Source organism: Lynx canadensis, chromosome C2 (assembly GCF_007474595.2).
Source record: "Lynx canadensis isolate LIC74 chromosome C2, mLynCan4.pri.v2, whole genome shotgun sequence".
Taxonomy (NCBI): Eukaryota; Metazoa; Chordata; class Mammalia; order Carnivora; family Felidae; genus Lynx; species Lynx canadensis.
In genome coordinates, this window is record NC_044311.2 from 33,696,844 (window position 1) to 33,721,111 (window position 24,268).

General features: G+C 45.4%; 1 protein-coding gene across 5 annotated transcripts in view; it reads right to left on the minus strand.

The window, feature by feature from the left end:
- Positions 1 to 20,029, minus strand: part of DZIP1L (DAZ interacting zinc finger protein 1 like) — a 41,928-nt gene extending 21,899 nt beyond the window's left edge. Inside the window, exons 1-6 of one of the 5 annotated variants that reach the window (XM_030329849.1) lie at positions 19,968 to 20,029; positions 16,738 to 17,003; positions 10,394 to 10,975; positions 7,961 to 8,045; positions 4,026 to 4,147; positions 3,181 to 3,342 (exon numbers count right to left, since the gene is read on the minus strand). In XM_030329849.1, the coding sequence (XP_030185709.1) occupies positions 3,181 to 3,342; positions 4,026 to 4,147; positions 7,961 to 8,045; positions 10,394 to 10,894 (870 nt within the window). In that variant the 5' untranslated portion in view covers positions 10,895 to 10,975; positions 16,738 to 17,003; positions 19,968 to 20,029. The other 4 variants (XM_030329848.1, XM_030329846.1, XM_030329845.2 and 1 more) reach the window with 4 other exon arrangements.
- Between the last annotated feature and the right edge of the window lie 4,239 nt (positions 20,030 to 24,268).

Sequence of the window (24,268 nt, forward strand, 5' to 3'; positions counted from 1 at the left end):
ACCAGATATCTACATGCCTGCAAACACACCCACAAGTGAGCATTCCCCTTCCCCAGGGTTGAGAGCTCAGTGCTTACACAGGAGAAGCAAGTTCCCGTGGAAGAACAGAATTTGAGAACTTAATTTCAATAGCACTAGCATTCTGCTGCATTCAAAATCCGGAGCTCACGAGACAGCTGCCCCCTTTCCTCTTCAGTCTCAAATAGGCTGAAGAGAATCAGACTCCTATGGCCTTTGGGAGGGTCTCAGGTACTCTGGACCATTCCGAGGACTCCTGTCCCTCCTCCCACAAAAAAATCCTGGTTGTCACCAACCAGACCTGGCTTTGTGTGGCTTGGAGTGGTATCACCCATACCTAATGATTCCTCAGCTAGCTGCATGTAATCTGAAGGAAAAGACACAGGAAAGTAGATCCAAGAGAAGAGGCCTTTCCACCTATGGCTATATTTTTAAATATATCACTGCTGTATTCACAAAATTAAATTATCTCCATCTCTATTATTTTATACAAAACTCGTAAGACCCATTAAAGCTTTCAAGAACTGCAAGTCCCTGAGTTTAACCTGATACCATTCTCGCTAATCTTTAACTCTTCTCTATTGCTAAAGCAATATCCGGTCCAAATGTTAACCATTTCTAAACCCCTTGAGTATTTTCATAGAGTTAAATGCTTTATCAAGTGTATGCACAACCCTCGGCTTCTCGTGTGTCATTTCTGCCTTCACCCCAATATTTATGATGCCCAGAGAGCTGCCTGTCTCAGCATATGACAAACCGGCATGGTGATTTCCATTCAAATGGGTACTCCTTTGGCCACTGGATTTACCCTACATCTTATCTCTCTTCAGTCAGGTAACTCAGCCAAAGTAAGCTCACAGACTTCTGTACCGGGGGGAAATTTTGAGGAGAAACATCTTCAAAAAGTATTTCCCTCTACCCAATGGGGCTCCTGGGTGGCTCAGTCAGCTGAGCGTCTGACTTCAGCTCAGGTCATTATCTCACGGTTTGTGGGTTCGAGCCCCACATCAGGCTCTGTGCTGACAGCTCAAGGCCTGGAGCCTGCTTCGGATTCTGTGTCTCCCTCTCTCTCTGCTCCTCCCCTGCTCACACTCTGTCTCACTCTCAAAAATAAATAAAGATTAAAAAAAAATTTTTTTTAAGTATTTCCCTCTCATTGGCCCTCCTGACAGCAAGGAAAATCTTTTGTTGTGTTATGAGGTAGACTGTCTTACAGTTATTCACACTCACTCTAACCGAAATCTCTTTTTCTCCCCAGAATTAGAAAAAAAAAAAATAACAAAGTAATTATCCAAATACACTGAGAATTTGGGTCTCCAGTTTGGTTCCCATAATAAAAGTAAAATAATGAAATGTCACATGAGAGGGGACAGGGAGAGACACACAAACACAAAAACACAGCATATGCAATCCTACAGAGAAAAGACAAATAAAAAATAAAAAACAGAAAAATGATGTTCCAGTTTAGGGAAATGTGATCCAAGTTAAAAAGAAACCATGGATGGTAGTTATGTCCTCACTCACCAAAACTTAGAATTTCCTAGCCAAAAGTAACCCTCTGACCTTTGATGGGGTGGTTTCTGAACAGTAACTCCAAATTCAAATCAATACCTATCTATCAAACATCCAGTCAGCTAGTGCCGTGTCAGGGGATGAGAGTCAGCAGGGCGCATACCAGCTCAGGGAAGATGGGTGTGGAGCTGGGGGGGTAGGACCATGAGGTCCATATGGTGGGGGAGCATCTTATCTCCCACAAATCGTTCCTGACCACACTGCAGGGAGGGCTTAAGTCACTACAGACACACACATACACAGCTCTCATCTCAACCCCACAGCCATCCCCATCCTTGGCTTCCCATCTCAGATTGAGATGATGGACCACCCAAGACTCCAAGCATATCCTATGACAAGCCCCTTCCGGAAAAGTTGTCAAGGTATTCCTTTAGCAAAACGTGGAATGACTGTGAGAAATGCACAGTTCATTTTCAAAAACAAGAAATGATTCTCCTTGATGTTAGAAGGACCAATAAGAGCTCGATACATTCTGAAAATATTTCTCCTCAAAACTTTTTCCCTGATATGGTTTTAGTCATACGGGTTTATATAGGAAGATACAGTCTAGGGATAATCTTTAATAATGTTTTCCTGAATGAACTTAACAGTATATCCATTAGAAGAGCAGAGGCTTACAAGTTTAAAAAGTTAAGTTCAAATCCCAGGTCTACCTCTTAGTAGCTGTGTGACCTTGAGCACGTTATGTGAACCCCAGTGTCTTCACCTGTAAAGGAGGAATGATAATAGTGTTGTTTTCAAAAAAAAAAAACTTTTAAAAATAAATTATAAACCAGGGGCACCCGGGTGGCTCAGTCGGTTGATCGTCCAACTTCGGCTCAGATCATGATCTCACGCTTCGTGGGTTCGAGCCCCACGTCGGGCTCTGTGCTGACAGCTCAGAGCCTGGAGCCTGCTTCGGATTCTGCGTCTCCCTCTCTCCCTGCCCCTCCACCACTCGCACTCTGTCTCTGTCTCTCAAAAAGAAATAAACATTAAAAGAAAACAGAAAAGAAATTATAAACTAATAATGTGCCTACTTTGAGAATGTTATGGTTGTTTTGTTGTTGTGAGAATTAAAAGTTAATGTATATAAAGTGTTCTGCACAGGGGCTAGAAACCAGTTAATACACTCAGTAAATCTTACTATTATGCATGATCTCCACAGACCCCAACAGGGTGCCTAGCATATAGCCAGTGCTCAGCAAATACCTGTTAAGAGAAAAATGCATTCATTCAAACTTTGCCTCATAGCTCATCCAGTGACAAAAGAAAGCCCTTTGCAAAAATAAAGATAATGTCTAGGGAGTTTCTACTATATACCAGACAATGTTAAGTGCTGTCTACGTGTTAATTTAACCATTTCAGCAACCTGTCGTACAGAAGAGAAACTGAGGCACAGGAAAGTTAAGTAACTCGCCTAAGGTCACACAGCCAATATGTGATAGAGCAGGGATTCAATCCCTGGCACTGGGCTCTGATATCCAGCCTCACAGTATATTAGCTCCCAATGGCAGATGAAATAAAACGAGTACAAACAAAGAAATGAATTTTGAGAACAAATAAACATATTTTCAGCAAAAGAACACTGAAAGACTTTGTGTTGGGTACCTCTTCTAGAGTTGAGTTATGGTTGGCAACACTTTTAAATTCATCCCAAAATAATTTTTTTAGCTTGTCTATTTCCTCATATAGCGTGGCCCGCTCTTTTTCTTTCCATTCATCAAATTCTTTCTTAGCTTCTATCTCCTTCTGACGAGCAATCTCTGCTTCCTGGAAAGAAAAACAGGAACAACAGAATCACTAATTCTACATCATGGCAAATATTTACTGAGAAACTGCTAGGGCCCCTTGTCTGTGCAAGTCACTCTAGAGACCAAAGAAGATTCGTCCTACTGTTCCTATTGTTTGGACATGGAGTGAGACAAGTCTTCTCTGACCTGTAAAGTCCCTTGACAATAGAGATCTTTTTCTCTCTCTTTATGTTCCTGGCATAGTTGGTGCTCAATAAATGGATGCTGAAGAAATGAATGAAGAATAAAGAAATGAAGGAATGAGTAAGGCAAGATTACATATTTTCATTCTACAATTATCTACTAAGTATGTCCTCGAGACTGGACTTTGGAGTTTATCCAGTCTTGGCTTTCAAAAAGCCAAGTAGCATTGTAGTGTAAGAAGTTAACATTCAGGTTCAAACGCCTTCAGAGGATGCTGAATAGGGCAGAAAACAGCAATTCTCTCTCCTACTTTTGGCCATACAGATCTGGGAAAACAACTGGATTTTCCTTTGCAGATAACCTAAGATCATTTGCCACAACCAAGAAGATGCCATCCTAGCTCTGACTCCCAGCTCCAGGAAATCAGCGAGACTTCTGGTCCTGTGAGACACCCGTGCATCATGGGTCTCCTGCGTGAGACTCGAGCAAGTCTCCCTGGTGTTTCCTCTCCGTGCCCACCTGGAGCTGCCGGTGCCTCTCGGCCTCCCTCTGGGCTTCCAGCTCCCCTTGGGTCCATTTTAGTTTGGCCCGAAGCTCCTCCAGTATCTCCTCCACTGGCTGTTCCTGCTGCTTCTGCTTCCCTGTGGGCTCCACGCAAAGACAGGGTGACCGGGTTAAGTCAAAAAGTTAGTGGAGTGCAGTTCGTCGCCTATGCAATCAGTCACACCTCAGTCTGAGACCAGTTTGCCACTCCCATTGGATACTGACCACAGGCAAATGACATAACCTCCCTGACCCTCAGTTTCCCCAAATTGGAAAGAGGAGATAATAACAGCACCTAACTCAGAGGGTTGTCATGAGGATGAAATGTGACAGTGCAAAGTGCTTAGCATAGTGCTTGGCGTGACCGCTCAATAAATGTGAACTATTATTGTCATTCAAAGTAACTATTTTGACAGTACTAACACATGCAAATGTAAAAGCAAAATTGATAGAGTAACAGAAGCAGAATACCAAATGGCATGTACACGGTGATTATCAATACAAAGAACATATCTATGCATCCTCACAGCCATCAGAGAGGAGTTTAAAGTAGTGAAAATAATTGTAGTTTTAAGTTCCCTTTTTTTCAGAAATACGTATAGTAGTAAGTTTCAAATGAAAAAAAGAAAAACAGCATGCATTATGAAGGAAACTTTCAGCCAAAGTTTTTTAAGTGTATACTTCAAACTTTCTAAGATTAAATAATAAAAGAATGAATTATTGGGGCGCCTGGGTGGCTCAGTCGGTTGAGCGTCCGGCTTCGGCTCAAGTCATGATCTCGCGGTCTGTGAGTTCGAGCCCCATGTCGGGGCCTGGAGCCTGCTTCAGATTCTGTGTCCCCCTCTCTCTCTGCCCCTCCCCCACTCATGCTCTGTCTCTCTCTGTCTCAGAAATAAATAAACATTAAAAACATTTTTTTTAAAAAGAATGAATTATAAAAGAACATTCTAACTAAACCACATACAGATAAACCAAATGAAAAAGACAATTATACTTGCACAATTGTTATAATTTATTTATTTATTTATTTATTTATTTATTTATTTATTTGACAGAGAGAGGGCACAAGTGAGCAAGGATGGGGAAAGAGAGAGAGAAAGAGAGAGAGAGGGAGACAGAGAAGCAGGGCTCGTGTTCACAGGATGTGGGCTCGAGCTCACCAACCATGAGATCATGACCTGAGCTGAAGTCAGATGCCTAAGGGACTGAGGCACCCAGGCACCCACATTTGTTACTTTTCAAAGTACCTTTAGTGACTATTAGATAGATGGTACTGTTACTAAAACTCTAAGTCTTTCTTTGAAAAGAGAGATGGTTTTTCTCAGACTGTACTTTTTGGAAAGAAGCAATTTTAGACACAGTAGAAATTAATTTGGGTTAACAAAATGATTTAGGATGATATGAAATAGGAGAGTGGAGATATCTGAAGAGCCATATCTGCCTGAGAATAAAAAGGTCATGAGTATTAATTTAGCAAAAGTTGCCTTAAGAACATATTTTCCCTCTCCTTCAGCGCTTAACCTTAAGAAAATAATAAGGAATATGCCCAAAGACTTGCATATAAGAATGTTAATCAAGTGATTTATAACAAGGAAATTTATGAGTAACCCCTATAAAGTATGTAATAATTTAATCGTGAAATAAATTATGATAGCTGCATGATGGGATATTATTCAGCCATTAAAAATCATGTTTTCCAAGATGCCTGAATAACACTGGAAAATGTGATATATTTTTAATTAAAAATAAGCAATAGGGGAGCCGGGGTGGCTCAGTCGGTTAAGCATTTGACTTCAGCTCAGGTCATGATCTTGTGGTCTGTGAGTTCGAGCCCCGAGTCAGGCTCTGTGCTGACAGCTCAGAGCCTGGAGCCTGTTTCAGATTCTGTGTCTCCCTCTTTCTCTCTCCTCCCCCACTCATGCTCTGTCTCTCTCTTCTCAAAAATAAATAAATGTTAAAAAAAAATTTTTTTAAAGCAATAGTCACAACCACATACTGTATGATTACATATGTACACAGGAAAATAATAACAGAAAACACACCAAAATATTAAGTAGGTGATATTGTCGATGGTTTTTATTTTCTCTTTTCTACTTTTCTGTATTTAAATTTTCCAGGTCAAAGGCATTTTTTCCAATTTTTTTATTGTGCTAAAATACACATAACATAAAATGTAGCATCGTAGCCATTTTTTTAAATTTATTTAGAGAGAGAGAGAGAACGTGCACGAGCAGGGGAGAGAGGCAGAAGGACAGAGAGATAGAATCTCAAGCAGGCTCCATGCTCAGCACGCGGCCCTGGGATCACGACCCTGGGATCATGACCCGAGCTGAAATCAAGAATTGGAAACTCAACAACTGAGCCACCCAGGAGCCCCACATCTTAACCCTTTTTAAAGGTACAGCTCAGAGGTATTAGTACATTCATAATGTTGTGTAACCATCATGACCATCCACTTCCATAACTCTTTTCTTCTTGTAAAACAAAAACTCTGTACGCTTTAAATAACTTCCCATGGTCTCCCTCCCCCCAGCCCCTGGCAACCACCATTCTACTGTCTGTTTGTACGAATTTGACTACTCTAGATATCACATAAGTAGAATCATACAGTATTTGTCCTTTTGTGGCTGACTTACTTCACTTAGCATAATATCCTCAAGGTTCATTCCTGTTGTAACATGTTACAGAATTTCCTTTCCTCTCAAGGCTGAATAATATTCCCTTGCTTGCATAGACCACATTTTCCTTATCTATTCATCTGTCTGTGGACAGTTAGGTGCTTCCACATCTTAGCTACTGTGAATAATGCTGCCATGTACCTCAGTATACAGATATCTCTTCAAAGACCTATCTTTTCATCAGAAAAATTCATTTAAGAAGTAGAAAATCTGTTTTCCTTTAGCAGCCTCCAAAGTAGAATCAAAAATAATTAGATATCTAATAAATGCATCACAACTAGATAAATGGTGCTGTTTTAAAACTCTATGGGGCGCCTGGGCGGCTCAGTTGGTTAAGCGTCCGACTTCGGCACAGGTCATGATCTCGTGGTTTGTGAGTTCAAGCCCCGTGTCGGGCTCTGTGCTGACAGCTCAGAGGCTGGAGCCTGCTCGGATTCTGTGTCTCCCTCTCTTTCTGCCCCTCCCCCACTCACTCTTTGTCTCTCAAAAAATAAATAAATGTTAAAAAAAATAAAATAAAAACTCTAAGTCTGCTCTTTGGAGAGGAAATTAAAATGAAAAATACGAAAATGGTTTTACTTAATGGAATTTTTAGATTTATATTGTGTGATTTATATTTTCATATCTGTATTTATTTTATTTGTTAGCAGCTATTTGTTATGTCACATATTAACATATTAACATCCATTAAAAATGGATATAAAGTATGCAAATCTCTCTATGGAGAAACATACAGCCTTGCTACTCCTTTTGGAATTTGAAATGATAAAATTAAAGTGATTAAGTCATAATAAGCTCATATACATACATAGTTAAAGAACCAGTCTAACTGCTTATTAACCCCTTTTAAGCTCATTCACAGTTAGCATCAGAGAAGAGCAGATTCACAGAAGGTTGGGAGGTAAGGACCCTTCCAAGTCACCCCATTTGACTGCCCAATTCACAGCAAAGGCCACTGAGACTCAGAGGGAGGGGCAATGACCGTGGTCACATGGTAGAAAGGGATAAAGCTAACACTGGAACCCACCGTCTGACTCCCTTTTTCTCTACACACATCGTCAGAAACCCTCCCAGGCCCATGTGGGATGGATCTCCCCAGTGTGGATGATGGGATCACCTCCTCCTCTACTGGATGATGAGGCCTGAGGGCAGCTGTGGTGGTGTATGTGCCCCACACCCACTGAAGACCAGCCCAGGCCCTTCCACGGTCCCAGGAGGGCCACCTGGACTCACCACCTTCTGCCACGCCCGCATGCCTGCGCTGGATATGGCCCCGGAGAAAGGTGGCGTTCATGAACGTCTTGTCACACAGGTGGCACTGCACGGAAGGCAAAGAGTGGGAAGTGTGGTATCAGATTACCTAGCTCAGCCTGGGGCTCTCCCGAGATCAAAATTCCCATCTCTTTGGGACCCGTGGGCTGCTTCAGAAATGAAGGATTCGATTTGAACACGACCAGTACCCTGGGGAGCTGTGAGTGCTGACTAGGTATTTGATGATACTGAGGAGTTTTTGTTGGTTTTTCAAAGGCGTGATGATGGTCTTATGTCTATGTTTAAAAGTGGGAGTCCTCACCTTTTAGAGATCCATACTAAAATAGTTAGAGATAACACCATATGCCTAATACAGCCGAATGTAATGCAGGACTGGGGGAAGTGGGTAGGGGAACATACGAAAAAGCATTGGCCAGGGTTGATAATGAGTGGGCTGGGTAGCGCACAAATAAAGGCTCATTACCATACTCCCTCTTTTGTACACATTTACATTTTTTCACAGTAAAAAGTTAAGAAAAAACAAAAACAATATCCAGGTCCCACCCCAGGGATGAGAACCACCAGAGCAAAGGACAGCAAATAATAGTATCTCTAATTCTGCTTCACTCTCCTCAAGCATTTCAGACCCTACCAATCTTTCACATCATCTTTTCACTGTAAAACTTCAAAATTTTTCCAACACAACTTTGCAGGTGGCCAATCCTACTCAATCAGACTAAGAGGGTCTATCTTTACACAAATGTGATGGAAACTGTCAGCTGTCCCCTGATACCTATTGCCCCTTTTTTCTTAGTTTTAGAAACCCTGATTTTTAGCTGGTCATGAGGTTAATGAGAATAAACACTATAAGTTCCAGCCTCCCTTGCAACCAGGTATGGCCATGTGACTACATTCTGGCCAATGACATGTAAGTAGAAGTGACAGATGCAACTTCTAGAAGGTGTCGTCAAAGAGTCATGATAGGACAGTAGCCACTCCTTCTTCTCTGACAACAGAACCCCCATTTTATTCTGGGGAATTACCCTGTCCTTTACTCTCCAGCCATGGACTTTGGTCAATCCCCAGCTCCATGGTGGGACATGTGATTTAGACCAAAGCCAGTTACAGCCCTGAATTCCCAACCCTGAGCTCACCAACCGAGATGGGTAGGAGACCCAAACACAGCCAAATACAGGAGACAGTGAAATACTAGCCAGGTTTCTGGGACCAAAGTAGGCCCTCTATCATGCCAGCCTTGAATCTGGGAAAATCAGATGCTAGCATTGCGGTGGCCCAACTTGCTACCACACAGACAGCAGCTTTCTAAGAACGGAACCCACACTGAGGAAGAGTCGCCAAGAGCCGCAGACAAACTAAATTCTAGTGCCACTGTCTGATTCCAAGGACAAGCCATCCCACTATGGCTCTGGATTTTTCAGTTAAATTAAGCAATAAATTCCTTATTGGCCTAAGCCAAGTTAGACTGCTGTTTTGTCACTTACTACTAAAAGATTCTGACCCTCTTTATCATAATTGACATTATATCAGTTATATCAATTACTATTCAATCAATTAATATTGTACCATATATTCCTTCCGTCCCACCACCCACCCCTAAACTATGAATTTCTTGAAAACCTGAATGAACATGACTTGTGCCTGCACCCTCAGAACTCGGCACAGGGCCTGGCCACCATGACAATTCACCAAACTGCAACTGTCCCCAGTCCACACTTTCCATGCAGCTGCAAATGTTCAAATGCCACTCTGGATAATGAACTGTCACTTGGCTGAACATGTCGGAATGGGCCTGGCAATACCAGTCCCTTGCTACACACCAATTCTACACACACACACACACACACACCCCTCTTACACACACCTTTTCATATCACACTGCTACATGCACACACAAACCCTTCAAACATACGCTCCTGCCCTCCACAAATACATACACCTTTACACACATATACATCTTTCATTCATTCACATACACCATAAATACATCTTTATATACACACTTTCACACACAAGCACATTACACACCACATACTCTATATACATATACACACATATCATGCACAGATGTATGCTCCAAACATTCACACGTTAAGACACACATATTCACTCACACATCCTCCATATACATTCACACATGCACATCCTGCACATGCACCCTCTCCACAAGCACACATATGCACACACATCCTTCATATACACACCTGCCACACATATGCAATCTACACACACACACACACACACACACACACACACACTGTGTAGAACTTGATGAGACATCTCTAACATCTTCTAACCTCAGTAAGCATGGCCCCCAGCAACCCCGGGGCCCAGGGCGGCGGTACTGCCCAAGTGGCCGGGCGACCTCCTATCTCCCACCCTGCAAAGACTCCTCACCGTGTGGTAGCCATGGACCCCCGTCTGCAGGAGCAGCTGCTGCAAGGTGCCGATCATCTTGCGACGCCGGCGGCTCTCCTCCCGCACGCCCTTGAGCTCGTCGGCCTGGCGACCCAGCTCCTGCTGGCCTCGCTGCTGCTGCCCCAGGCTGGCCTGCAGCCGGGCCTCAAGCTGGGCAACGCCGGCGCTCAGGCAATCCTGGCAGTGCAGCAGGTACTCGATGGTGAGCTGAGCCAAGCGCAGCACCTTGAGCAGCACCGGGTCCACGGGCTGCCCGCAGCGGCTGCACGCCTCCCGGTCCAAATTGCAGAAGGTGACACCCGTGATGTTTTCCTGCAGGGTGGCCACATCCAGCTCCCGTGCCACGCGGTCCACATCCAGGGCGCTGATGCGCCTCCAGTCCACACTCTCAGAGCGAGGCTGAAACTTGAAGGTAGGGAGTGGGTAGGCCCCAAAGGGAGGGCCACTGAGGCCCTCAGCAGTGGTAGCAGGGGACTGCATGGGCTGAGGAAGCCCCGGGCTGACCACTGAGGGAGGGTGCCACCAAGGCCACGGCAGCAGGCAGAGGAGCTGAGAGAGGGCCTGGAAAATGAGAAAAGAGTCCAAGTTAGGCAAGATGCATGTGGCCACGCGTGCTACACATGTGGCCAGCAAGAGCCTAAGTGGGGTGAGGTGAGGGACGTGTGCAAAAGCTGTAGTATGCCTGCATGCTCAGACACGGTGAGAGAGGTGTAAGGCCAGGGTGTGGGCCTTATAATCACACAGATGTGGATTCAGATCGCAGGTTCACATCCTGAAGCCTTCTGTGTCCACTGGGGAGCAGGGGGCCTACTTTGCAGGCTTGTGGTTAGGAATGAGGCATGGAGTGCCCCCTCCTCCGTGCCCCATACCCAAGTCCACTGCAAGAGTGCCTGCCGGAGGTCTTTGTCAAAGGGAGCCATCAAATGTCTAAGTGGTCCTTCTACAACCCAAAGTGATTTCAGGATAAAGTCCAATAACTTGCCGTTGGAGACAGAGTCGCCTAACTTCCCCCACATCCCATCCTCCCTCCTGTAACTGCAAGATTGTAGTGGAACAGGAGTGGGCTATGTCTCCCAGTGGCCCCAGCTGCAAAGGGTGACCCTACAACTATGCTCTCTGGTGGGATATGAGCAAAATGATGGGGACGCTTGATGTGGCAGCCATGTCTCTGCACACAGACTGTGCTCAATCCACCATGGTCTTTTTTTCAAACCTACTGGTTGAGAAAAGAGGCCCAATTTGTCGTCAAAAGACTCAGATTCTCCTCTGCACTCTCTAGGTAGTCACAGAAACTGTTCTCTCTCTAAGGAGTAAACTGACAGTAGCAATAGGGTTTTAAAAGGAAAATTCCACTACTAAGAATTATACTTGTATAAGATAAACTTATACAAGTGTGCAATGGTGCCTGTGCAAAAACCGTCATTGTTGTGTTGTTTGTAACAGCAAAGTACAAGAAAAAATATAAGAAAGTGAAGCACAAAATACAAGAGGGGATACAAATGGTATCTCTATACAATGAAATACTATGCAGGTATTGATAAGAATAAGGCAACTATTGGGTGGCTCAGTCGGTTAAGCATCGGACTCTTGATGTCGGCTCAGATTATGATCTCACAGCTCGTGAAATCGAGGCCCATGTTGGGCTCTGCACTGACAGTGCAGAGCCTGTTTGGAATTCTGTCTCCCTCTCTTTCTGACCCTCCCCTGCTCGCATGCACATTCTCTCTCTCAAAATAAATAAATAAACATTTAAAAAAAAAAGAATAAGGCTACTATTCATGCACTGATACAGAATGAGTGTGTGTGTATGTATATACACACACAGAGATATATCCCTATCTGCTTGAATGATAATTAATATAATCATATCTAATGATAATATGCAAAAATAAATATATGTATATCTCACATCTGTATCTACCTATATCTATTCGATATATCTACACCTGTATATTCTATACAGATGTATAGATATATCCCACATTAGAATGGTTGCCTATTCACACCTATGGGGTGTGAAACAGGGATAAATAAATAAATAGATGGAAAATGCATCAATAGGAAATGGATAGACAGGGAAGCCTTATACAGACCAATAATGGTAATGGTACATAAATAATATATATGCATGTACATACACATATATGAATGATTCAAAGTTGTTACTCATATATAATAATAATGAAATAAAATATATTCATTTATGATTCCTATACAGGATTCATTATCTCCAACATTTTGTAAGCATAGACTATGGTATTTCCGTAAAAATAAACAAGCTGTGAGCAATGGTTGCCTCTGGGAGTGGGAATGGAAGCTGAAGACTGATTTTCCACTTTCCACCTTTCCATACTATGCAAAGTTCTTTACTATCATCATCTATTAGTTTTATAATTTTTATTTAAAAAATACAATTTCTGGGTCGCCTGGGTGGCTCAGTTGGTTGGGCGTCCGACTTCGGCTCAGGTCAGGATCTCACCGTTTGTGAGTTCAAGCCCCGCAACAGGCTCTGTGCTGACAGCTCAGAGCCTGGAGCCTGCTTCGGATTCTGTGTCTCCCTCTCTCTCTGCCCCTCCCCTGCTCACATTCTGTCTCTCTCTCTCTTCCTCAAAAATAAATAAACCTTAAAAAAAAAAACTTAAAAAAAATACGATTTCTGCCCTTGAACTTTGAATCTGACAGGGGCAACAAGAAGTACAGGTGACCCTATTTAATCAAGTTCTTTCTAGATGAGACTTTTCAGCACAAGAGAAAGTCAGAAGAGAGGTCACTGATCTCACGAAGGAGAAAGGCCTTGAAGGAATGGTGGGGCTAGGCTTGCAAGGTGGGGAAGGCCTCCAGGAAAGACCCCTGACCTCCTGAGCCTTCACCTGAGAAAGACAGGGACAGGCGTAATGGCCTGCCCTACCTCCCCATAGGGTCCTTGAGAACTGGAGGAGGTGCAAGGCGAAGGCACTCAGTAATGTTCCGGCCCCGGAGTATCGAGTGCCAGCCTCTGTGCCACACACAACCTCTACATACAAATTTACAAACAGGTATCGCTGTTCCCATTTTACAGACAGGAAACTGACGTCTGGAGAAGTTAGGAGTGTTGTCCCAGGTTAGGGGGCCAGAGCTGAAGTACGGTTGGAGGTGCATCTGGCTCCAAAGTGGACTCTGAACACTGATTCTCAAACCTGTTTGTCCTAAAACTTCGCTTTGATCAGATCATGACCCCTTATGCCTCAAACTCCTTCATTCATTCACTCACTCACCACCCTCCCTCATTCACAGCATGCCTAGTGGTGCCAGGCCTGGTGCCCAGCACTGGGGTTACCGAGGTATATTAACTACACATCCGCCCTCCACACAGGATCTCAGCGTGGCCCCATGTTGCCACAGTACAATGTCCAAACCCCTCAGCCCGGCCTTGAAGACTGCTCACAGGCTGCCACTCACCCACCTTTTCCACTTTAACTCCCATGCTTCCCTTTCTCAGATACCCCTCCCCCAAATATACTCCAAAACCAAAACTATCCAGCCACGTGCACCCCCATCATGGCCATGAGAAGAAGATCAGCTCATTTCTACTTAACATGTTGCACTACTTAAAATTAAAAAAAAAAAGGAGACAGGAGACATGATACTTACCATGCTCAGCTCCAAGCTGCCGCTGTGTCACTGCAGCCCCAGAGACAATTGCCACAACAAGCTATGCCTCAGAGCAACAGCAGGTTACCAGGCATGCCGTGGGGTAACTGGACACCTGCTTCCTATCCTTCCCCAGACTGGGAGCTCACCTAGAGCTCACCATTTAACTATTTAAGCTTTAGCCTCAGAGGTTTGCCCACAGTCCTCTCTCTAAGATTAAGGCCAAGAATGCTCCACCAGCAACTCTCTCACTTCTCCCACCTTTTCGAATGTTTCTTCCAGCCTCTTCCTGGAACAGTAACTATCTTTTTCCCCTTCCTTTAACGTGGGGAAGAGTTGTGCGTGGGCAATGCCCTCGTGATACTCAGTTGTTCATTCACAACCCATCCCTCCTTGCACACTCTCCCAGAAGATGAGCTCACACATACCCACAGCGTCAGCTACCGAAGGCCTGCTTCAGGCTGAGCCTCAGCCACTCCCAAATCTCTTTCTCGCTGGCCCATCTCTCTCTTGGGACCTTTAGATCCAGCCTTCTAATACTGATATACCAGAAATTGCAAATCCAAACTCCCCTAGGGCCAGGAAGGTAGCATTAAATGCAGGAAATATGACAAATGATTCCCTACTCGAGTGTCCAAGATACAATTAGGCAGTGGTTCTCAAACTGGTCCCTACTAGCAGCAGCAGCAGCAGCTGGGAACTTGTTAGAAATGCAAACCCCCAGATTTATTGATTCAGAACGACTGTACTAGGAAGTGTTGGGGATTGTGGCAAAATGGGGAGTGCACACCCTGTTTAAAAGGGGCAGCAGTTCAGTGGGGTGAGCAACCAACTCTCGATTTCAGCTCAGGCCATGATCCCAAGGTCATCAGATTGAGCCCCACATCAAGCTCTATGCTGAGCATGGAGCCTGCTTGAGATTCTCTCTCTCTCTCTCTCTCTCTCTCTCTCTCTCTCTCTCTCTCTGTGTGTGTGTGTGTGTGTGTGTCTCTCCACCCCCCATCCCCACTTGTGCTCTCTCTCTCTCTAAAATAAAAAATAATAATAAAGTAAAATCTTAAAATGGGCAGCCATCACTGGGCTTCAGCCATATGGGAATGGATTTATGTGTCCCTCATTGGCTAATTCTAAATTCTAGTACCTAAAAAGATATTCAAAGACCTTTATGAACTGTTTTCAAACCAGCTTTCTACCCGCATCTCCCACTTACAATATTACTTACTGTCCACACATTCATATCTCTGGCATATTTATTTATAGGCCCTGTTTTTAAGTGCTTTATAAAGAATAACTCATGTAGGGGCGCCTGGGTGGCTCAGTTGGTTAAGCATCCGGCTCTTAATTTTGGCTCAGGTCATGATTTTACAGTTCGTGAGATCGAGCCCCACGACAGGCTCTGTGCTAACAACGTAGAGCCTGCTTGGGATTCTCTCTCCCTCTCTCCCTGCCCCTCCCCCGCCTGTGCTTGCATATGTGCACTCTCTCTCTCTCTCAAAATAAATAAACAAGCATTTAAAAAAGAATAACCCCTGTAATCCTCAGGACAAGCCCTCAAGGGGGTACTAATATTATCCAAACCACAAAGAAGTAAAGAAGTTTGCCCCAGACGCAAGAGGCAAGATCCAGACCTATACAGCCTGGCTACGGAGTCTGACCTCTTAGCCACTATCATGCTGCCTATTGGTAGAGATGGACCTGCACCACATCCTCCTGCTCCCACTGCCCGTGAATGAACGCACGCTTCAAGGCTTTCCTCACACCTGACAGCCACCATAAATCCCTCCCAGGCTCACAGTCAGAACTCCCTGCCCCTCCCCTGGGCTCCCAGAGCAGGGTGTACCCTCCTTTGGGCACCTGGCCACGCTCCGGTCTGTACTGGTGTGGCTGTGCAAATCTGTCATCAACAAATGACTCCTGAGCCCCTATTAAGTGCCAGGCACCATGACTGGCATTCAGAATTGATGGCGACCCAGGCAACAGTCCCTCCGTTGTTAATGAAACCAGTTAGCAGTTCTGGAAGTGTGTGCTCCACACAGTTATAAGGCTCGCCATGCACTATCCCACTTAGTTCTCACTACAACCCAGGGTACAAATGAAGAAACTCAGAGGTGACCCAAGAGGGCAAACGACTTTCCCACACTCATACAACTAGTAAATGACGGTGTCTGGCTCCAGAGTTCTCTAGAATGACAGAAAAATACACAAAAATTACCCTACAGACTGGTAAGTGCCAGGGTAGGAGCTAGGACAGGGTGCAGTGGGTGTACCAAGGAGAGGCCATACCAGGACATTCCTGTCTCCCTTCTCCCCCCCTTCTCCCCCGGCTATAAGGTCCCCCAGGGCTTATTCATATCTGTTGTATTCTAACCCCTAGCATATTACTTGTACTCCAGCTTGCTATTCACCTGAACAGAACTGTCAAAGTTTCTGTGTACCAGGCACTGTGCCAACCTTGCTATTTCTACCCATCATACAACCTTGTCCGTAGCTCTGATCTGCCTCATCTGACAAATGTAGAAACCGAGGCTCAGAAAAGCTAAGAGACCTGCCCCAACTCACTCAACTGCTAAAATCTGAAGCCAAAATTCGAATCAGATTCTGACTCCAAGGCTTTGGAGTTATGCCAAACTACCTCCCAATGACGATGATGATGATGGCACATAGATTACTTCCCATCATGGAAATGACAGTACCTGAGATCTCTTGTCCAATCTCCGAGAACAGAAAGATTTTACAGGAAATCACAAGAGGACCAGTGCCGGAGACTCGAAATTTTCTCTGTATCTCCACAGAGTGTAGCTGAACACGACTCAACTCCACAGCTTGCGTCCAGATTGGGATGGCAGGAGACAAAGCCAAATAAGAGTGCTGCGGGTTACCTGGAAACCACACACCCCCCACAGGCAGGAACACAGTGCTTTCTCCAGACTGAGTTATCAGCAGACAGCTTTCCCCACATCTGGAAATAGAAACACAAGGCAGAAATGACTTGCTGTCATTACGAAATCTGAAGCCATGTTAACTGTCTCTAGATGTTTTGATGGGGTCCCAGGAAACTTCCAATCCTAGATCAATGCCATGCATTAGTGGACCCCAAAGAATGCTATTTATGCTAACATTCCAAGGTTGCTTCATTACTGAAGAGATGGTTTCTACCTGGGGCAATCCCACAGCCAAGAAAGAAAGCTTTCTTGCCTTGCACCCCCACCGTGATGAGGTGCTCACCACCTCACGAGGCAGCCATCCCACGAAGGAACAACTCCTGAAGACTTTACGGTTCTTCTGAAACCTGCCCACCTATAATCTGTCAAAGATAACTTGCACAAAATCAATCAAATGGCTGATTCTAATACAAATTGACAGCTAGACTATACCACTGCCGCTGCCACCTTACTGTCTCTTCTGCTCCTTCAAGAACGCAGCCAAGAAGAGCTGTTAGAGTCAAGGTGCCCTGGATCCTGAGCCACCTTCAGCAGTACACGCCCTGGGAAGCCCAGGCATGTCATTAGCGCTCACTGTTATGGCTGCCAAGGAAACCCTCACACAGTTTGCAAACAAGCTATGCTCATACCAAAGGCAAGGGAGCCCTGGGGATCCCAAAGGAGATGAGAGTGACTCAAGAGCTCTTCTGGAACACTATCATTACAGATCTTAGCCTTATTCCCTGATTCTGTTGTTTTCTAAAGAAAGGTGTACCTTTCCCACTCCCTCTTGCCCTTCCTGGGATCTGCACCCACTCCCAGAATCAGCAAGTAGCGAACCGCTCTCTCCCTTACAGCTGGCTTCCATTCCCAGGAACTTTAAGGAGGTAGTTTTCTATCTTTATTCTTTAGTGTAGTTGACACACAATGTTACATTAGTTTCAGGTGTACAACCTAGTGATTTGTCAAGTTTATCCATTATGCTATGTTCACAAACATAGCATACATAGTAGCTACATACAAACATAGTAGCTACTACCTGTCCCATTCCATCTACTACAGTATCACTGACTGTATCCCTTATGCTCTGTTTTTTATTCTGTTGACTTACTCTGTAACTGGAAGCCTGTATTTCCCTCTAAGGAGGCATTTTTAAAAAACGGCACCAATAGTTTTGTCAAAAATATGGGTGGCTCAGTCACTTAACTGTCAGACTTAGGTTCAGGTCATGATCTCGAGGTTCATGAGTTCCAGCCCCGCATCAGGCTCTCTGCTGACAGCTCAGAGCCTGGAGCCTGCTTTGGATTCCGTGTCTCCCTTTCTCTCTGCCTCTACCCCGCTCTCTCTCTCTCTCTCTCAAATAAATAAACATGAAAAAAATTTTAATAAAATAAAAATTGGGGGAAGGGCTTTGACTGGCCTTGCTTAGGAGTATTTTAGGGAGGAAGACTACAAACCGACATGACCTATCTTCCTAGGTACAGAATTGTCAAAACTCACTACTGCTTTTCACATCTAAAAGAATACCAGTGTAGAATATACTGACACTTTCTTTCCCATGGAGCCCCCACAGAAACCCCCCTAGAGGCGCAAGGCCTAGGTACAGCTGGCATTGCAGGTAGTCAACCCTGCTAACCAGGACGGGCCGTTTACGAAAGGGGCCTGCCAGGGGTTTCGGAACAGCCCACCAAGTTGCCCCCTTCCCTGCTCCTGTCAGTGTCCACTGAGCCACAGGCCTTTTGACCAAACCCCAGCTCTGTGGCAGAAGCCAGTTGTATTCCACAAAGGAATTCAGGCTTCTGTTCCCAACCTGAAGCATATACCTCTGTGGGACCATTTTTTTAAGTTGGACAGTATCCAAAAGTATCTCCACATGAGGAAGATGTCTCTAGACCCCTGGTGCTGACAGAGACAGGAAAAAAAAAGACTGTTTATCAACCACTTGACTGTAGGACTGGCCTTCTGTAAGTGGGGTTGTTCTCACTGGCCAGTCCTCAGCTCCAGGGGGACAGAAGGAAGTGATGAGGGACCCTGACAGAGGAGGGAGACCACCCACTCTGTCTGCAGATGAAAAGTGTGAGAGGCCACAGTGAAAGCACCTCACTCACCAGGCTTCTCTTCCAAGTGCTGTGCTGTTAGAAATCAAATTCCGTGAACAATGGAGGGGCAGGTAGGGGCCGGGCCCTTAGGGTGCTGGCTGAAGGCCAGCCCTTGTCCAAGCCCTCCAGACCCCCTTCTGGATCCTCATTCCGTCCTGTACAAAGCAAGTCTCCCCTGGACTTCATCTGCATCGACTTCAAAAGGAAAATACCATTGTGCTGCCTCCTGCTAAACTCCAGCCCCAGAGCGCAAGAGCGACAAACCAAGATGCCAATGTGTTTGTTTTTAAATCACCTCATTATCAAAAGATCCCCTTTTACCTGCAGAACTCAGAGCATCAAGCCCCCCAAACCATTTTACTTTTTTCAAAAAGTAAGCATCCAAGTCTGTCCACCCAGGGAAGCCCAGTCCTGGGGTTCAGTCACTCCTGCTTCCCTCCCGGGGTACCTCGGTCCAGGGCAGGCCGAGAGAGCTGCATTTGGGGGCCCACGCGGGGCGCAGGAAGCGGCGGTCCAGAGCCCCAGCTCCGCCGGCTGGTCCCCTGCGGGGCGTCGCTAATGTTTAACCTCCGGCAGCCCGCGGCATCCACAGCTCGGACGGCGAGGGCGCTCCCCACCCGCACCCCTCCCGAGCCGAATTCCTGCCATAGTTTTCCCACGCAGCCCCGCTCTCCTGGGGGCCGCCGGAGCCGGCGGAGCGGGCAGAGGTCCGGAGGTGCGGGCTCCCCAGCTCGGCCCCGGCCCCGGCCCCGCCTCCCGGCTCGCTCCACCGCCCCGACCTCCCGGGGGCCGTTCCCGGAACGCTCGCCGCCGCGCTGGCCGGGGATGCTCCCCCAGCGTCGTGGAGCCCGGACGCCCTCCCCGGCGGGCACCGAACCGGCCGCCCACCCCCGTGCAGCCGACCTGCGGGCCCGCGGGCGACAGAGCCTTCCGCACCAGCAGCCGGAGGCCCCCGGGTCTCCGACGCCTCGCGCTCTCGAGACTGCCTCCCCACCCCACCCAGACAGGGGTGGAGCTTCTCCCATCCCCCTCCCCCCGGGACGAGCTATTTTTAGGTTGTTACGGAGAAGGGAAGGAGGGAATGCCACGTTTAATCCGTTGCGAAAATCCAGGATCCAAGAGAATGGCTCCCAGGCCTTACTGAGAGGGCGGCCGCGTGGAGCCCAGGGAGGCTGGACGTGCTCCGGTCTACACAGCCACCCACCCACACACACACACCACCACCACCACCACCACCACCACCACCACCAACAACAACAACAACAACAAAGGCTGTTCTGCTGAAAAGCCGGAGCAGTTGCAGAGCTAGTCCGTATGGCGAGCAACCCACAACCCCCAACCTTCTAGCTTGTCCTGTGGCTCTGCCTCTGAAACCCAGGACCCAAGAACTCTTTCTCCCCTGATATGGTCCCCGATCCCTAGCCAGTCATTGCTTTACTGAGACTCAGATTTCTGGCTTTTTTTTTTTTAAAGGTCTTCCTCCCGTTCCAGTCTCAATCTGCAAACGTGTATGGCAACAAGTGTTAGCAAGGATGTGAGAAATTGGAGCCCCTACCCCTCCTTTCATTGCTGGTGGGAATATAAAATGGTACAGCTGCTGTGAAAAAGAGAATGGTGAGTCCTCAAAGAATTGAAAATAAAATTAGCATATGATCTGACGATTCCATTTCTGGGTAAATACTCAAAAGAATTAAAACAGGGACTAAAACAGATACTAAAACAGGTACGTTCCTGTTCATAACAGCATTACTCACAACAGCCGAAAGGTGTAAACAACTCAAGTGGCCGTTAACATATAAATGGATAAACAAGATGTAGTACATACATACGATGAACTGTTATTCAGTCTTAAAACATAATGAAGGACTGATACATGCCCCACTATGAATAAACCTTGGAAATACTACGGTAGGTGAGATAAACCAGATGCAAAAGGAGAAATGTTATATAATTCCACTTATACAAGGTAACTAGAATAGTCAAATTCATAGAGCTATTCCAGAAAGTAGAATAGTGGTTACCAGGGGCTGGGGGGGGGGGGGGGGGTTGTAGGGAATAGGGAGTTGTTGCTCAAGTTGTTTCAATTTGGAGTGATGGAGAAGTTCTAGAGATGGATAGTGGGGTTGGTTGAATGTACTTAATGCCATTGAATTGTACATTTGAAAATGGTTAAAAGGGTAGATTTTATGGCATATATATATTTTACCACAATTTTTTAAATGGAAAAAAAGAACTGGCTGGCCAGGACCAGGACCAAGTAGGGATGTCTGTAAGCCATCTACTCTGATGGGGAATCTTGTTCCTCCTCTTCCTCTTGGCCAGGGCACACTTTTCACTCCAGGAGTTCCTGCCACCTACTAGAGGGGAGACAAAGACACAGGCTTTAGGGTCAAAGACACAACAACATCCTAGAAGAAAGCACAGGCAATAATTTCTCTGACATCAGCTGTAGCAGCATTTTCTAGGTATGTCTCCTGTGGCAAGGGAAACAAAAGAAAAAATAAACTATTGGGACTATGTCAAAATAAAAATCTTCACAGTGAGAGAAACAATCAACAAAACTAAAAGGCAACCTACCGAATAGAAGATATTTGCAAATGATGTATTCAATAAAGAGTTAGTATCCACAATATATAAAGAACTGATAAAACTCAACACACAGACAAATAAATCAACCAATTAAAAAATGGGCAGGGGACAACTGGGTGGCTCAGTCTGTTGAGTGTCCAGCTTTGGCTCAGGTCATGATCTCACGGTTCGGGAGTTCAAGCCCTGCATCCAGCTCTCTGCTGCCAGTGCACAGCCCACTTTAGATCCTCTGTCTCCCTCTCTCTCTGCCCCTTGCCCGCGTTGTCTCTCTCTCTCAAAAATAAATAAACGTTTAAAGATTTTTAAAAAATCATAAAAATATAAAAACCAACAGGTGGCATAACAATTCTTTTAAAAAATGGGCAGAAAACATCAACAGACATTTCTCCAAAGAAGACATACAGATAGCCAACAGACACATAAAAAGATGCTCAATGTCACTTACCATCAGGGAAATGCAAAGCAAAACTACAAAGAGATACCATTTCACAACTGTCTAAATGGCTAAAATCAAACACACAAGAAACAAGTGTTGGTGAGGATATGGAGAAAAAAGGAACGCTTGTGCACTGTTGGTGGGAATGCAAACTGGTACAGCCACTCTGGAAAACCGTATGGAGTTTCTTCAAAAAGTTAAAAGTAGAACTACCCTATGATCCAGTAATCACACTACTGGGTATTTACCCAAAAAAATACAAAAACACTAATTCAAAGGGATTTATGCACCTCTGTGTTTATTGCAGCATTATTTACAAAAGCCAAATTATGGAAGCAGCCCAAATGCCATCAACAGATGAATGGATAAAGAAGAGGTGATGGACACACGCAAATACACACAAATACACACACACACACACGCAATGGAATATCACTCAGCCATTAAAAAAGAATGAAATCTTGCCATTTACAACAACAAGGATGGAGCTAGGGAGAATAATGACAAGCAAAATAAGTCAGAGAAAGAAAAATACCATATGATTTCACTCATATGTGGAATTTAAGAAACAAAACAAACTGGGGCACCTGGGTGTCTCTTGGTTAAGCATCATACTTCTAACTTCGGCTCAGGTCATGATCTCATGGTTCGTGAGTTCGAGCCCCATGTCAGGCTCGCTGCTATCAGCATGGAGCCTGCTTTGGATCCTCTGTCCCCCCCCTCTCTCTGCCCCTCCCCCTGCTCATGCTCTCTCTCTCTCTCTCTCTCTCTCTCTCTCTCTCTCTCAAAAAAAAGAAACATTAAAAAGATAAGCATAGGACACCCTGTAAAAAATGAGAAACAAAACAAATGAGCAAAGGAAAAAAGAGAGAGAGAGAGAAAGGCAAACCAAGAAACAGACTGTTAACTATATAGAACAAACTGATGGTTACCAGAGAGGAGAGGATGGGGGATGGGTGAAATAGGTGATGGGGATTAGGGAATGCACTTGTGATGAGCACTGGGTGATGTATGGAATTTTTGGATCACTATATTGTACACCTGAAACTAATATAACATTGTGTGTTAACTATACTGGAATTAAACATTTTAAATGATGCATTTACATTTCCACATTCCCAAACTATGTAACCCTGGAAAAGTCACTTAACCCTTCTGTAGAATGGGAAAAATAAACTCTGTCTAGCAGGGTCATTATGAGAACCAAATTAGCTAAGCCATCTCTAGGCTTAGCCCAGGGCCTTGCAGTCAGTGATGTGCCCTCTAGAGTTCATACAAATGTGAAATCTGTGGGGGCTTGGAAAATTTGTTTCTCAGTTCTCTTCCCACTGGATCCCTGAAGTATGCAGAAAGGAGCTCTGGAGGTACCCGTGTGTGTTTGTATGTGTCATTTACACCAGCCTCAATTCCCCTTTGTGTAACTGGGGTACCCTCATTTGCAGGGTTGTTGTGAGAAAGTGAACTTGACATACAGCCTCATCTACCTTGTCAGTAATTCCAAAAGCTAAAACTCTGTCTTCAGCTGACCAAGACTTCCCACGCATGGAACCTTCACATCCTTCCCCTACTGGGCCACATTTCAACATTCGATACAGCCAAGAGTTAGTGAGTGCCTCCTATGTGCTCTATTTTAGGTTCCGAAGAATACCAAGAGGGTGGGTCCTGAATACCTGCGGTTCTCATCTGGCCCCATAGCCTCTCACCCCTTCCTCAGGCCAGTGACAGACACCTGCTCTCTGACTCAGCACAGACACCGTCACAACTGGTCTCCTTCCTACACTTAGGGATGTGACAGGAGGCAGTGGGACCAACTGCTGACTGAAGGTGGACTTTAGACCCTAGGCAGCCCACCATGGGAGTGCTCTCTGCTGTCAACTGTTGGCATCACACCTCAGAAGCCAGCTCCAGAGCCAGCTCTAGCTTCCAGAAGGGCATCTGAGGTGTATGGGACAGATCTCCCAATGCCCGGATGCTGGCCGCAAATGCTAACTGAGGTAATCGTAGGTCAAAAGTATGTTGTTGGGTTTTCACAGTGGTGATGGATGGATTGACAGGTATATAGTCAGAATGAGATTTTACATAAAAATCTGGTTTGCTGATTTCTCTTGAAAAATCTGAGGACCTTGCAACAAGTGGCCTGCACTCTGACATGTCAAGAACTGGCTGAATCTTGGGCTTC